The 14,197-nt window shown below is 43.1% G+C and overlaps 1 protein-coding gene across 2 annotated transcripts in view; it reads right to left on the minus strand.

Annotated features, from left to right (window-relative positions):
- LOC112432436 (protein NLRC3) overlaps nt 1-14,197 on the minus strand; it is a 3,307,575-nt gene that overhangs the window by 1,586,378 nt on the left and 1,707,000 nt on the right. Inside the window, exons 4-5 of one of the 2 annotated variants that reach the window (XM_076881168.1) lie at nt 5,541-5,738; nt 1,379-1,580 (exon numbers count right to left, since the gene is read on the minus strand). The exons of the other annotated variant lie outside the window; for it this stretch is intronic. Coding sequence (XP_076737283.1) covers nt 1,394-1,580; nt 5,541-5,738 — 385 coding nt within the window. The 3' untranslated portion in view covers nt 1,379-1,393. Of the gene's footprint in view, nt 1-1,378; nt 1,581-5,540; nt 5,739-14,197 lie in introns of those variants that run through there. 2 annotated transcript variants of the gene reach the window in all.

Genomic DNA, 14,197 nt, shown 5'->3' on the forward strand with positions numbered 1-14,197 from the left:
TTTCTAGATATTGCAGATGTTGCAGAAATTGAGAGTAAAGAACTCAGAGATCCAGCGCTGTCTCCTGCCCCTTATTTATACACCACAACACAACGACAGGCGTAACTCACACAAACGGGTAACATGAGGCTCAGATGCTTTGGACGTGTTCACATATACTGGACACAGAATGATGAAGATGGAGCTGCAGGAAGGAGGAAAAGAGGAAAAACACAGAAAAGATTCACAGATGTGGTGAAAAAGGACACGACAGCTTCTGTTTGTTAGTTTGGTTTTTCTTTATTTGGTAAAGATTCAGAAATAAAGAGAAGATCACATGTTTGAATATTATATTAACGTTCTGTAATTACAACAAGTTGTAAAATCTTTCCAGAGTGAGACAGAGACTGTGCAGAGACTGTAGAAGGACAGAGCAGCAGCAGAGCAGTCCAGATACACTGATGATCCTCTGTCAGATCCAGAGGGACACACAGGGCTGATGCTGGACTCTACATTGTGTCTGACAGTGGAGCTGTTCTCAGAGCAGTTCACTCTGCAGCACTGACAGTCATCTGCACTTCATTCCTCTGTCAGTCACTGCTGGATGAAGCTCTCCTCTCCACCTCCCAGTAACATGGCCCAGTCAGAGCATCTCTACACACAAGCTGCTGCTGCTTCAACCTCTCTGGATCATCAGGACACAGCTGCTCCTCTCTCAGCACACACACCGTCCTGTTTACCATCATCACCTCCTGCAGAGAGAAGGAGGAAGAGCAGAGGAGATAAACGAGTGTTTCCAGAGACTCTTCATCAGCTGTCAGTCAGTGATGCAGCACATCCAGTATAAAGAGCAGCAGGGACGTCAGTGCTGGGACTGTACTAGGACTCATTGTTGCTTCACTTTTTCTAATCTTTGGATTTTTATTGAAGTTGCTGAAAATGTTTTTCCCTCCTAGTTTGAGTTTGGACTTTCATTCATTAGAAGAACCTTGGTGTGTCCACTCTGAGCTCTGTAGGAACCCCAACAACAAGCCCAACAATCCAGATGGACGGTTCCAGCTGTTAACTGGAGGAATTCCATCCAAACATCTGCTCTCACTAAATTCTTCCTCACCTACAGACTGTGTTCTTCACTGCTTTAAACTTGGAAATCAATGCAGTCATTGGTCTGCGTGCTGCTTTGTTCAGAGAGCTGATTGGCTGTTGACAGTGTTTGATCAGAGCGTGTCAGCCGTTACTATGGTGACCATAAAGGTGAGAAACAGGAAGTGTTTGTGTCCAATCCTGAAGCCTGTCACCGTTCTCCTCTCACAGCTTCACTGAGAAGCTGCAGCTTTACAGGAAACACTGGATCTTTGTTTCATACTGACTGTGTTTAGTACAATACTGCTGACAGCACCACCCACTCACTCCATCACTCTACTGACCTCAGAGTCTCCAGTCTGTAGTCTGGACTCTTCTTAAGATCAGACAGCTGCTTCACATCTGGATCCTTCAGGTTGTTTCCCCACAGCTCCAGCTCTCTCAGATGGGAGGGGTTGGACTTCAGTGCTGCTGCCAGATAATCACAGCTGATCTCTGACAAACCACACCTCACCAATCTGTATAAAGAATGAAAGATGTAAGTTTATTAGACAAAGTGCTTGAAATCATTCAGTGTTTCATCATCTGTTCAGAGCTGAAGAAGGTTCAGAATGTAGAAGTTTAGAAAATGGAAACTCCAAACAGCTGAAGCCAACAGGAAGCAGCTTCAAACAGGAAACTGTGCAGAGTTTCAGACTATATGTCCTGATGCAGCCAGTTGGATTTTGGAGATTTGAATCTCTGTTCTGTGACTAAGTCCTTGAATCATTTCTTCCAGTTGGTCCAACACAAGGGCACAGATTTTTTTTAGTTATTACTTCACAGAGGCTGTTAAAATTATACGTCTAACATTAAAATGTTGGTGACACAATAATTTCATCCTAATGGTACTGACATATTCATAGGGTTAATTTTTGCGACAAAATGTCATGAGGTAGTCATTATTTTGCAAATATCCACCTTGTAGTGCAGTTTGCACAAATTGTTTTAAAAATGCACTCAGCCTACAAACATTACTGATGAGTCAAGATCTGCACAAAGTGACAGAAACACTGAAGCAGCTCCACATTTTATTCTTATTGTCATGTTTGTCCTATTTGTCAGGTGACAGAAGAACCAACACAAAGCTCAGAGAGCAATGGTGACACAAGATCACAGGTGGAATTGGATGATGACTTGATGGTTCATGACTGTATTTGAAGCACATGTGTGACTGCATGTATGTGGAATGTCTCACTGTTATTCATCAGGTGACAGAGGCAGCTCTGCCATGTTGTAGCTCAGAGGTGAAGAGGCGAGGTCACAGGTGACTGACTGATGATTTGGTGCTATAGATTAACTAGTATTTATTATCATGACAATTGTTAGGCTGCTGCTGTAAATTGATTCATTAGTGTATGTTTGACAAAGAATCTGAATTGACATGTCTCACTTTTTATATGGCACGAATCAATGTGTAATTTTATCAGGTGACAATATGTCCTAGTGCAGTCAGAGGGGAGGAGCCAGGGCCAAAGGTGAGGCACATCAAGCACAGAATAATAATTGTAATCTGAGGATAAAACGCAGGTACTGAGGCTGAAAGAAGCCTCAGTGCTCTCAGAAGACTAAAAACATGGGTAAGGTCAACAGTGACTCAAATGAGATTAAACAATGCTGCTGTGTGTCCACCAGGAGAGACTGGACAGTATAGATGCAAAACCAATATGCCAGCAGTTTATCTCAGTTAACGAGAGGAGCAGGCCTGTGTGTGGCTGCTTCACATAGTGGACATTGAGTTGTTGTGTGGGACACTAGTAGTCCATGTCTGTTGCTGTAACAGTAGTTCATGTTTAGAATAAAACATCCCAGCTCACTGATTTGATCGGAGCAATAGTGCCTAAACTGTTGCATAATTTTGCTGAGAGATCTTTTACTCTGTGGTAATCTTAGACGAGTAGTTTTATGGACAAAACCCACCAGGTCATTCAGTGTTCCCTTAGTGCCAAAATATAACAGATGTTGGTGTTATAACTGAAGTAATGATGTTAAGTCCTTAAAGTCATATTCTTTTATTGTCATGACTCTATTTTTATTTTTGTATGATACCTGATTTATATGGATTATGGCTGAAGTAAACTAAAGCCTAAAATACTTTAGTCAGTCATTTGTTTAATAGTAATTTAACATTATATAATACACATATAAAACTATGAATTGTGATTTTAAATGGTTTAAAAGCACGTAGAATAGCATATGTAGGCAAGTATATTTCTCCTCTTTTTATTAAGAAGCCAAAACAAAAAGGGAAAAAAAAAGAAACAGGGCAGAGTTCGGTGGTTGAATTATTCGTCCCCACCAATGGCAAAACCAAATCTACGCCCTTGGTCCAACAAGACAGACTAAGTATTGGACATGTGTTGTGGCTCCATCAGGGGAGCTTCTAAATGTGATGTGATGGCCCCTCTGGGTCTGTCAGGTCACAGCACTGAAGAGAGCTCAAACTGGGCACACAGCTGTTCCAGTCTGGACCAAAGACTCTATACTGGGACTGAGGGACTGCTTTGACTGCACCCACTGGGACTTTTGAAAGGCTCATGTTCTCACTTAGATCATCGATTTCTACTGACATTTCTTTCTGGGAAAAATGGGGATTACTTTGCAAACAGGAAGTATTTTCCCCAATAAGCAGCCCTGGATTAGTAAATCACTCCAACATGTTCTCAGGCAGAAGAAGCTGTCTTGTTATGAGGGAGAGAAGAAAAAGATTGAGGCACAGAAACCTGTTGAAAGAGAGATAAAGCAGCTAAAATCAGGTGTAAAAGTAAAGCAGAGGATGAGCTGAATAAAGGACACTCAAGGCTGGCTTGGAAAGGAATGAAGTCCATGGTGGGGATGCAGAACAAGGAGCAAAGATGAATGTGATGCTGAATCAGCAGAAGACTTGGACTCATTTGATTCCAGCTTTGATATCATTGATTTCAATGAAGAGCTTTGTGATTGTAGCAAAGGGCTGGTAGCTCTGAGAGTCCCACTGATGAGGTGTTTGTGTGGAAATCTCTTAGTGGGACCAAAGAGAGAAAAAGCCCTGGTCCTGATGCTGTGGGAGGGAAATGATTGAAGTGTGCTGTGAGGAAGTGACTGGGAGATTTTCACACATTTTCCAGTCCTCCTTGGAACAACAGGAAGTTCCCAGCATATGGAAACAAAGGTTATGTGTCCTATGGCACTCAGTGATGATGGTGCTGTGGCCCCACCACCTCCACCTCTTTGTAAAGGAACTAACTGTAATCTGAAGCTTCAAATGGAACTAAGACTTCCTCCACTAGGTGGCAGTGTCTGATGAGAAAGTGTTAGTGGAGCTGGCCTGGAGTCAGAAACAGGAAGATGCAGGATTTGGGCTGAAATGGGCAAAAGTGGTTAGCACTAGTGCCTTAGAGCAAGAAGGTTGTAGGTTGAAGCTTGTTGGTCAGCTGGGCCTTTCTGTGGAGGTTGGATGTTCTCCCACAGTCCAATGAAATGCTGCTTAGGTTCATTGGTGCTTCTACATTGGCTGTAGGTGTGGATGTGAGGGAGTGCTTCTCTGTCTCTCTCTGTTGGCCCTGTGATGGACTGCTCACCTGTGCAGGTGGACCACGCCTCTTGCCCTATGACAGCTAGGGCACAGGCTGCAGCCCTGTGAGCCTAAGCTGAATAAACAGTTAGCAAAAATGATCCATAGATGTCCTGAAATCCCCCAGTTAGCAGTTTGGTAGATAGCTATGACATGCTAATCCCATCCAGCAGCTGTATTCTACCTGTAAGCTGATCCCTGCTGAGCCAAAGCACTTTTTCATATGCAAATTACAACCTTTAATAGAAACCTATTGGTCAGCATCTTATTAGCCTGCTGTTAGCTTCATTCCACAGAAAACTGAGAGAAACTAACAGAGTTGATAAAGAATAAAGAGAAATGTGCTGATTTAAAGCCTTTGAAGTGCTTCAGATGATCTCTGTCCACTTCTGTCCACTCATTCATTCATGTAAGCTTTCTAATGCAGCTTTGATCTTCACAGTCTGCTTGATGAAACTCATTCTAACCCTGAATGTCAGAGTGTTCCTCCTTCTCTTTCCCATCATTCATGCTGGCAGTGGAGGAGATTTGGATGTTGGACTGTGTTTTGGATGATGTGTGTATGTTTGTGTTGGACTGCTGTCTGTAAAGCAAATGCACATTTTGCTTTGGATTTCAGTGTCAGACAGACTTTAAGGTGCAATGAAGAGTTTGAGAGTTTCACAGTGAATTTTCCAGTGGAGGATTTTTCTTCTTCTTTGAAGGTTTGAAATGTGAACATTGTTCTGCTGCAGTCAATGGACTAAACCAGAGAAGAAGAAAACAGACTTTACCATGAAGATCCTCAGTGTGGATCAGTATAATATCAGCCTGATGTCTGCAGTTTAGTGTCAGCACAACTTTCACATCATATTCATCTCAGCACAACTAAAACATGCTGACTGACCTCAGAGTTTCAAGTTTACATCCTGGACTCTCCAGGAAACCACACAGATGCTTCACTCCTGGATCCTGCAGCTTGTTCTTAGTCGAAGACCAAGAGGAGTCATTACTCAGGTCCAGCTGTCTCAGATGGGAGGGGTTGGACTTCAGTGCTGCTGCCAGATAATCACAGCTGATCTCTGACAAACCACAGCTCCACAATCTGTATAAAGAATGAAAGATGTAAGTTTATTAGACAAAGTGCTTGAAATCATTCAGTGTTTCATCATCTGTTCAGAGCTGAAGAAGGTTCAGAATGTAGAAGTTTAGAAAATGGAAACTCCAAACAGCTGAAGCCAACAGGAAGCAGCTTCAAACAAACACAACAAGAGAAAAAACTCTGAATGTTTCACATTAAAGTCGTACATTTCTCATAAAAACAGGACGAAGACTTGAAAAAGTCGTGTTTTTCCTTCCAGGAACCACATGGCTTCACTTTTAAAGGTGAAGTGTGACAGAAATGGACATATTTGAAGTCCAACACCTTTTTCCAGTCACATTATTAAAGCAGACAAACTACAAGCTCATTTTCATTCCAACAAGTCATCTTCTGACCTGGACTAACAACACTGGTCTCTATGTGCAGCTGGCTGTGAGACCAGTGCTCAGGGAGCGTCTACAAAGTGCAACACTGAAAGAACATCACACACTCATTTGCTTCCAGCACTTTCACACAAACATCTACTGTCATTATTGTCACCAAACTCTGTGGATCCTTTATTGCAAATTCAAATGGGATCAAATGGTCAGACAAAAGAGGGTTATGAGGAAATATGATGAAATGTTGTGTATTAGCAGCAACTTATTGACTCTTTTTCCTCAGAAACCAAAGAAACTGATTGACAAACATGTTTTTACAAACTCAGTGTTGGACTTGGATCAGCAGGATAAGCTGATGTTTAAAGGCATTTGAGTCTCGCTGTATGAGAGTCCAGTTCTTACTCAATATTTATGGATGATGTTCTTTCAGTGTTGCACTTTGTTTGGCACAAAATGAAATTATTTGGCCTCTCAGATGCTTTTAGAGATTCCCAAATGACTGATGATGACATCTCTGGGGTCTGATTGATAGAAAAAAAATGTCTTTGAGACCTTTTGTAACTGACAAACTCTTCATCTGCTAACAACACTGAGTTGAATCTCCATGGCTGATAGTTGGAGCAGGCATCAGGAATACACATTGAAAAAACAAGAGGAGAAATCACCAGAGTCTTATAATCACATTCTGTAACTAAAGGGAGACGTTTTTCTATACAAATATATGTTTTATGGACATTAGAAAAAAAAAGAGTATTGACGTGAAGCAGGATTATGAAATCTCCATACATCAGCCAGCCCATAATTATCAAGAAAGCTCTGAATGACGCATGCTGACTTTGGACTAAGTGTACTTTTGTGTGAACTGTGGTCCATAGCAGATAATGAGCAGTTTAGGTCTCCCTCAAAGATGATATTGTGTGATGACATATTGGGGAGCCGCGCAAAGACATTAGTGAAAAATCTGTGATCGTCCCAATTAGAGGCGTAGATATTTGCTAAGATCAAAGGAAAACCATAAACTATATTTTCTGCACTTAAAATCCTGTAATTTTCTCATAAATCGACAGTGCGCCTTATGGATGAATTCTGGTTGTGCTTACTGACCTCGAACCGATTTTATGTGCTACACGGCGCTCAGAAACCTTTCAAAAGATGTTTTGGTACGACTTTGCTCAGCTACGAGGCCGCACCGCTTGATGGATTGTTGGAGCATTACAGCTACGAGGAGCCTCGCGGAGTGATACGTACTCTGCTTCAACGTAATATTACTGTATTGAGTGTGTATAAGGACCATAAATGGCACCTGTAAGAGACACGGTTACAAAGAGGGTTTCAAACTCCAGGCTGTCAGTCACGCAGTAGAACCTGGGAACAGAGCAGCTGCTTGTTATTATGCTCAGCGTCTGTTTACATTTTGACTGCACGATTGTGAGCTTTTTGTTATGCACAAAAACAACAGTTTTCTTTTATTTATGGAGCATTATTATTTAATAAATGCTGATCATTTATTCCTGAGTAATTGTTTCATGTACATCTACGCTGTATGTTAATAAATGTGCCTGTGTGAGATTTGGGACACAGCTTTGACTAAGAACTCTCTTTTTGTTCGTACTTTCTGGCTTTAAAAATATCGAGATATATATCGTATATCGCCATCCAGCTAAAGAATATCGAGATATGAACTTTGGGTCATATCGCCCAGTCGTAATATTGCAATAGGTTGTCCGTTAAACTCAAGCGGGGCTTGGGCCCTGGCACGGCGTAGCCACACAATCCTGGTAGTAGTGACGCTCGGCTATGACGGCGTGCGGGTTACCAGCTGGCTTTCTCAGGATAGGGCTCCTGTGTGAGCGGTCGACAATAACGTCTTTATCCATACCCAGCACTTCACGTCGTAGCACGGATACGGCCGTGGAGGAGCTCGAGTCCAGGCCCTCTGGGATCCCTATGATGTGGATGTTAGCTCTCCGCTTCCTGCCTTCATCACATTTATCCTTCAGGTCAGACAGCTCCTCCTTCATACTCTCTACTGTAGACTGCAGGGTGGTCACCTCATCACTCCACATTGACAGCCCATCCTCAGCTTCTTTCACTCTAACCTTTACTCCATCAACTTCGCCGCACGTCGCCACCATGCTGTTAGCGATCTCATTTCTCAGTCCTTGCACGTCAGCCCTTATATTGTCAAAATCTTCTTTCAATGCATTTCTGACTTCTTCTTTTAACAGCGTACTAATGTCCTCTTTAATGGATTGAAGAAGCTCCAGTTTTAGAGCAGTAGGATCCACATCACGCGCGTCTGTTGAGTCTGCTCTTCAGCGGCCGTAGAGCTGGACGCTGCCCTTTGGCCATCATCGATACTCTCGCCCGAGATCGCACCGGGGCTAAAATATTCACCTGCTCAGCTGTTTTTGATCAGTTTGAGCCTGTGTGGTTTGATCAGGTGGAGGAACGATGTGATGCTATAAAGACATCATCTTGTCCAAATGATGTTGTTCCAACACGTGTTTAAAAAGATTTTAAAGGTTGTCGGTTCCGACATCTTAGCGATTTTTAACAGCAGTCTTAGTTCAGGTGTTGTACAGCCTGTTTTAAACATGCTGTTGTACAGCCTGTACTAAAAACCTGATCTGGATCCTCTGTCCGCTCAAATTTCAGGCCTATTTCAAAGCTTCCCTTCCTGTCGAAGATTTTGTAAAAGATTATATTTGTTCAGCTGCAATCTGTTGTAAAGGTTTCAGTCTGGTTTTAAAGCTCTTCACAGCACTGAAACTGCACTTTGAAAAGTTCTTAATGATCTTTTATCAGCCACTGATCAGGAGACTCAGCTGTGCTTTTGGATCTGACCGCTGCCTTGACCACAGCATCTTGACCTCACCATTGGAGCATGGCGGCATCAAGGGCGCTCTATTAGACTGGTTCAGCTCTTTTATTAAATCGCATTATTACATTTGGGGCTTATATTTGACGGCAATTTGAAAAACAGCTGAGCTCAGTTGTACAGCGGTCTTTCTTCAAACTGAGGCTTTTATCTAAGGTGAGATCATTTATATCTTTTAAAAACCTTGAACGGGCGAGCCACGTTTTCATGACGTCCCAGCTGGATTATTGTAACTCCTTATATGTTGGAGTTAGTGGGACCTGCCTGGCAAGACTGCAGCTGGTCCAGAAAGCTGCAGCTCATCTTCTGACACAAGCTCAAAGACATTTATCGTCCCAACAACCACATATACGCTGGTCCCTCGCTGTAACACAGTTCACCTTTGGCGGCCTCGCTGTTTCGCTGATCTTTTTTGTGCAATTTTGCATGTTTTTGTTTTTTACAGCGCATTGTGTTCTGCGTCCTGATTGGCTGTAGACCATTGTCAGCCAATCTCGTGCCGTGTCTCCTGTACAGTACAGAATGTGTTCAAATTTACAGCAGTGTGACTCTGCAGTGCTGCACTGTATGTTTGTACGTTTTGTCCCAACAAACAACAATGATGACGAGACGTTTTGCACCTGTGGTAGCAGCCAAAGGCAGAGGAAGATGCTGACCATCATAGTTTCAACAAGGAGGCAAAAAGGTTGTAACTGTCCACAACAAGAACATCGTAAGGATGGAGTCAGCTTTGGCTTTGTGGCTCAGTGACCGCAGGAAAAAGAACATCGTGCTGGACACCAACATTATCTGCAGAAAAACTCAAAAGCTTTATGAAACTTTACCTGACAGCGAGGAGCCCAGGCCATGGACGAGTGCTCCTCACACAGAACCAAGCTCATTTAATGCCAGCAAAGGCTGATTTGACACATTTCAGAAACACTTTGCTTTCACTCTTTAATAATGAACTTATTTTTCTATGAAGGTTTGAACTTTGTTTAAACAAGAGAGAAAAGTGTGAAAATGTTCATGCCTGTCTGAGAAAAGTGTAGAAAGTGTGCAGTGAGGGTTTAACTGCCTTAAAACTTCTATAATACTTGTAAAACATAAAGCTGCTACTTCATCCTGAGACTTATTTTTAGAACGTAACTCGATAAACGAGCGACCGCAGTACTGTATTGTGTTTATTTTGAAAACTCTCAACAGGATCTTCAGATTTATTTTGAAAGCTTTATCTGGAAAACACAAACACATAAGCAGGAAACAAAGAGCGTGATATGAAACGATAGACGTTTTCATATGGTCATCATATATACATCGTTCTATCGAACAGCCCCAGCTCCTGCTGTCAGTCTCTGTAAATCTGCTCTTAAAACACATTTGTATTCACTGGCTTTTAATACAGCATGAGAGTTATTTGATATTTGATGTGTGATATTAATATTAGGAGTTATTTTAATCGTTATTTTGGATTCTTGTACAGCACTGTGGTCAACGCTGCTGCTGTAATTAATGTGCTATAAACACATAAACAATCTGCAGTTAAACATCCAAAACTAAAGATGTGATCGCTGCCTTTAGAAAATGTGCTGATGCACAAGATATCAGCTCCATTAAGGTGGAATGTGGCCGTGTTAGAAACATGTTGGAAGAAGTTTGAAGCTGAAACTGTGAAGCTGAGAGTGAAAGAGCTCCAGCGTCTGACACAGGAAACTTTCTTATTTCCACACTGATGAAAGCATCAAGCTTTGATTTCCTGCTGCTTTTATTGAGTCACACTGTGAAACTGAGCCACAGCTGAACCAGCATCCCTGTACAGCAGACACTTACAGCGCTTGGCTGCTTCCATTGGACCCTCTGCACAGAGCTTCAGTTTCCTCTTCTGGTCCCAAAGTGCAGAACAACAAGGTTTCAAACAGCTTCGTTCCAGCAGCATCAGCCACAGACATGCAGAGAGAATCCTTTGGTTGTGTTGTGTGTTTGCATATCTGCTGTGTTGCTTTGTGAGGATGGATCATCTCCTGCAGCTCCAGATAAACAAGCTGGACCTGAACCTGGTAGCTTCACTTAGAAGACACTTGTGACGGGAACGTGTGAGAAGTTTTGTGCAGACAAGTTTGGATTTAGAGTGTGGGACGAGCTCTCCACAGTCTTTGTGGAGATCCACATTCTGCATACTGCCTGTGAGAAGCTGCAGACATTTGTCCTCCAAATCCACTGAGCAGCTGCTCGTGGTGGTATTAGCTTCATGTGTGCGTGTTAGCATGAAGCCTCAGTCACACTCTGCTGTGGACACGGTCACGGACAGCTGGACGCCTGATGGACGAGTCGTCCTTCCTGTTAAACTTCTTTGAGCGTGAGAATAGCATAAGAAGCTCAGTGGACACTGTTCAGTGTTTTAACTCTCGCTTTCTGATGGGTTTAGATTTTATTATTGTCATTTGTATTAGGAAATATTTAACCATATATTCTTAGAGGTGTATAATCAATTGTGTAGTGATAGGATGTGTGATCTTTAGCAGGCTGCAGGGGCTTGGTGTGTATTCCACACTGGAATGCACACCCACATCCTGGGAGCACGAGAGAGGTCGTACCTTCTCTTATTGTTTTATGGCAGGATTAACGTAGCTACGTCTGTTCTAGTCTAAGTGCTTTTTGTTTAGATGAACTGCTGGACTTCCTCACCATGTTATCTAGGGTGAACCATCTAGGGTGAAGGGGGGTCTACCCGCTTCCTGACCAAGGATGTTATATGACCCTTTGATCAGCAGTACCACACACACACACACACACACACACACACACACACACACACACACACACACACACACACACACACACACACACACACACACACACAGTATTCTTTGTTCACATGTATATCTATGTGAGATGCTATATGTTAATGACCCTATGCATATTCATGTAACCACAATAAAAGGAGTGCTATGGGGAGCCTGGCTGAGAGTCTGATGGTGGTCAAGTGGTGGAACGACGCTTGGCTCCAGCCAGGTCTCCCTCATGCATGAGTAAACCAGAGAACTTTGGTGCCTTGTGTCTTGCTTTTTGCTGCGTAGCAGATTGTCCTTAACGTTCCAGTGGATAGGTTCAAACTACAAACCTATCATTAATTGGTCCTTCGAGAGCCGGATCCCTGGAGTCGACATTCACCGAGGGGAAAAGAGACACGCCGACAGACTGACGTCAGCCAGCAGCAAAGTCCCGAGGCGTGAGAATTCGTCATTGAGCCGGTGGATTAGCCGTCTGTTTTTTCTCCTCGATGGATGACGATTGACGGGATTCGGGACTGATGCTACTCGCAATAAGCAACACCAAGTAGGTATGTGAAAAATCTAAGCCACTGTGTGAGGCTGAGTTGTAAAGTCTTTATCACTGTGTGCGATAAAGCGTGTAGTCACTGTGTGCGACTATTCTTTGCCGCTGTGTGCAGCAAAGCGCGCATCCACTGTGTGAGGTTGCGTTGAAAGTCTTTATCACTGTGTGCGATAAAGCGCGTGATCACGGCTATGTAAGTCTTTGCCACTGTGTGCGACAAAGCACGCAGTCACTGTGTGAGACTGCGTTGAGACAATAGGCCTAATTTTTGTTGTTTGTGTGTGAGGATATTTTTTGTTGTTGTTGTTGTTGTGTGAGTGTGTGCGGAGCAGAACACGTGGTCTGTGACGTCGGCAGCTGTTGTTGTTATTATGGGTTCCCAAGCAACCAAGAGTGTGTCAGAGGGTGACGAGAAGTTTATGGTGAAATTCGCTCCCGGTAGCGCAAAGTATTTAGGACATTGGCGCAAGAAATATGATTTTGAAGGTAAATTGGTTGTAGGACAATGTCAAATGTTAGTAGACCAGTTGACAGTGAAAGCAGCTTGTGCGACAGGGAAATTGAAACAGGAGAGAGAGTTACAAGTGGCGTCCGCTAAATTGTGGTTAGAACAGGCGCAGAAGAGACAGGAGGCAGTGACTATATATACTGACAGTCAGTATGCATATGCTACACTTCATTTCTTTGCCGCTCAGTGGTCAAGACGAGGCATGACAACATCAACAGGTAAACCTGTGGAGCATGCGACATTGTTGCAGGCCCTGTTGAAAGCAGTCTTACTGCCTAGTAAAGTTGCGGTTTGTAAATGTGCAGCACACACACGTGGCACTGACCCCATTGTACTAGGCAACGCCTTTGCAGATAAAATTGCAAAGGAAGCGGCCCTTGGAACACATGGGGTTCATGTTCTGGCGTCACAGGAGCAAACTACGCCCATCACACATGATGTGTTAGCAGACATGCAGTCACACTCACCTCCAGCTGAGAAGCAGCTGTGGCTCACTAAAGGAGCAAGCCTGCGAGGTGATGTCTACTATCTTTGTGATAAACCTATATTGCCTAAGAACCTATATAGGACTGCTGCAAGTTTGAGCCACGGGCTCTGCCATGTCTCGACAGCTGGGATGGTGGCAGCAGTCGAACGGCAGTTTTTCACACTGGGATTCAATGCTTATTCAAAACATTTTTGTAAAGCATGTTTAATATGTTGTAAACATAATGCTCAGGGAAACCTCAGACCTAGGAGAGGAAAGTTTCCCAGACCCAGCTACCCATTTGAAGTAATCCATATGGATTTCATTGAGTTGTCTAACTGTAACACCTACAGGTACTGCCTGGTGATTGTGTGCCCGTTCTCAAAGTGGGTAGAAGTTGTCCCCACTAAGAAAGCAGATGCTATTTCAGTGGCTAAAGTGATATGCAAAAATGTGATCCCAGAGCATGGGATCCCCCAGACTATTTACAGTGACAATGGTCCTCATTTTGTGAATGAAGTAATTGAGAAAATGTCACAACATCTGGGGATAACGCTGAAAAACCATTGCTCATATCACCCACAAAGTGCAGGGCTGGTTGAAAGGACTAATGGCACAGTAAAGCTGAGACTCAGGAAAACAATGGAGGAAACAGGCAGAACATGGGTAGACTGCATTGAGCTAGTGAAAATGTATATGAGAATCACGCCAACTGATAATGGCCTAACGCCTTTTGAAATAATATATGGCAGGCCATTTAGAGTTCCAGTGTTTTGTAATGATAATGATAAAGCAGAAGAAGAAAACACACTAGCAGACTGGATGATTAAAATGCTGAAAAGCAAAGAAGTCATGAGTGCAAATAATCTGCCAGATGATTCTGTTTCTGTACAGGAAGAACGTCTGAAGCCA

Source organism: Maylandia zebra, unplaced genomic scaffold (assembly GCF_041146795.1).
Source record: "Maylandia zebra isolate NMK-2024a unplaced genomic scaffold, Mzebra_GT3a scaffold03, whole genome shotgun sequence".
In the NCBI taxonomy this organism is placed as follows: Eukaryota; Metazoa; Chordata; class Actinopteri; order Cichliformes; family Cichlidae; genus Maylandia; species Maylandia zebra.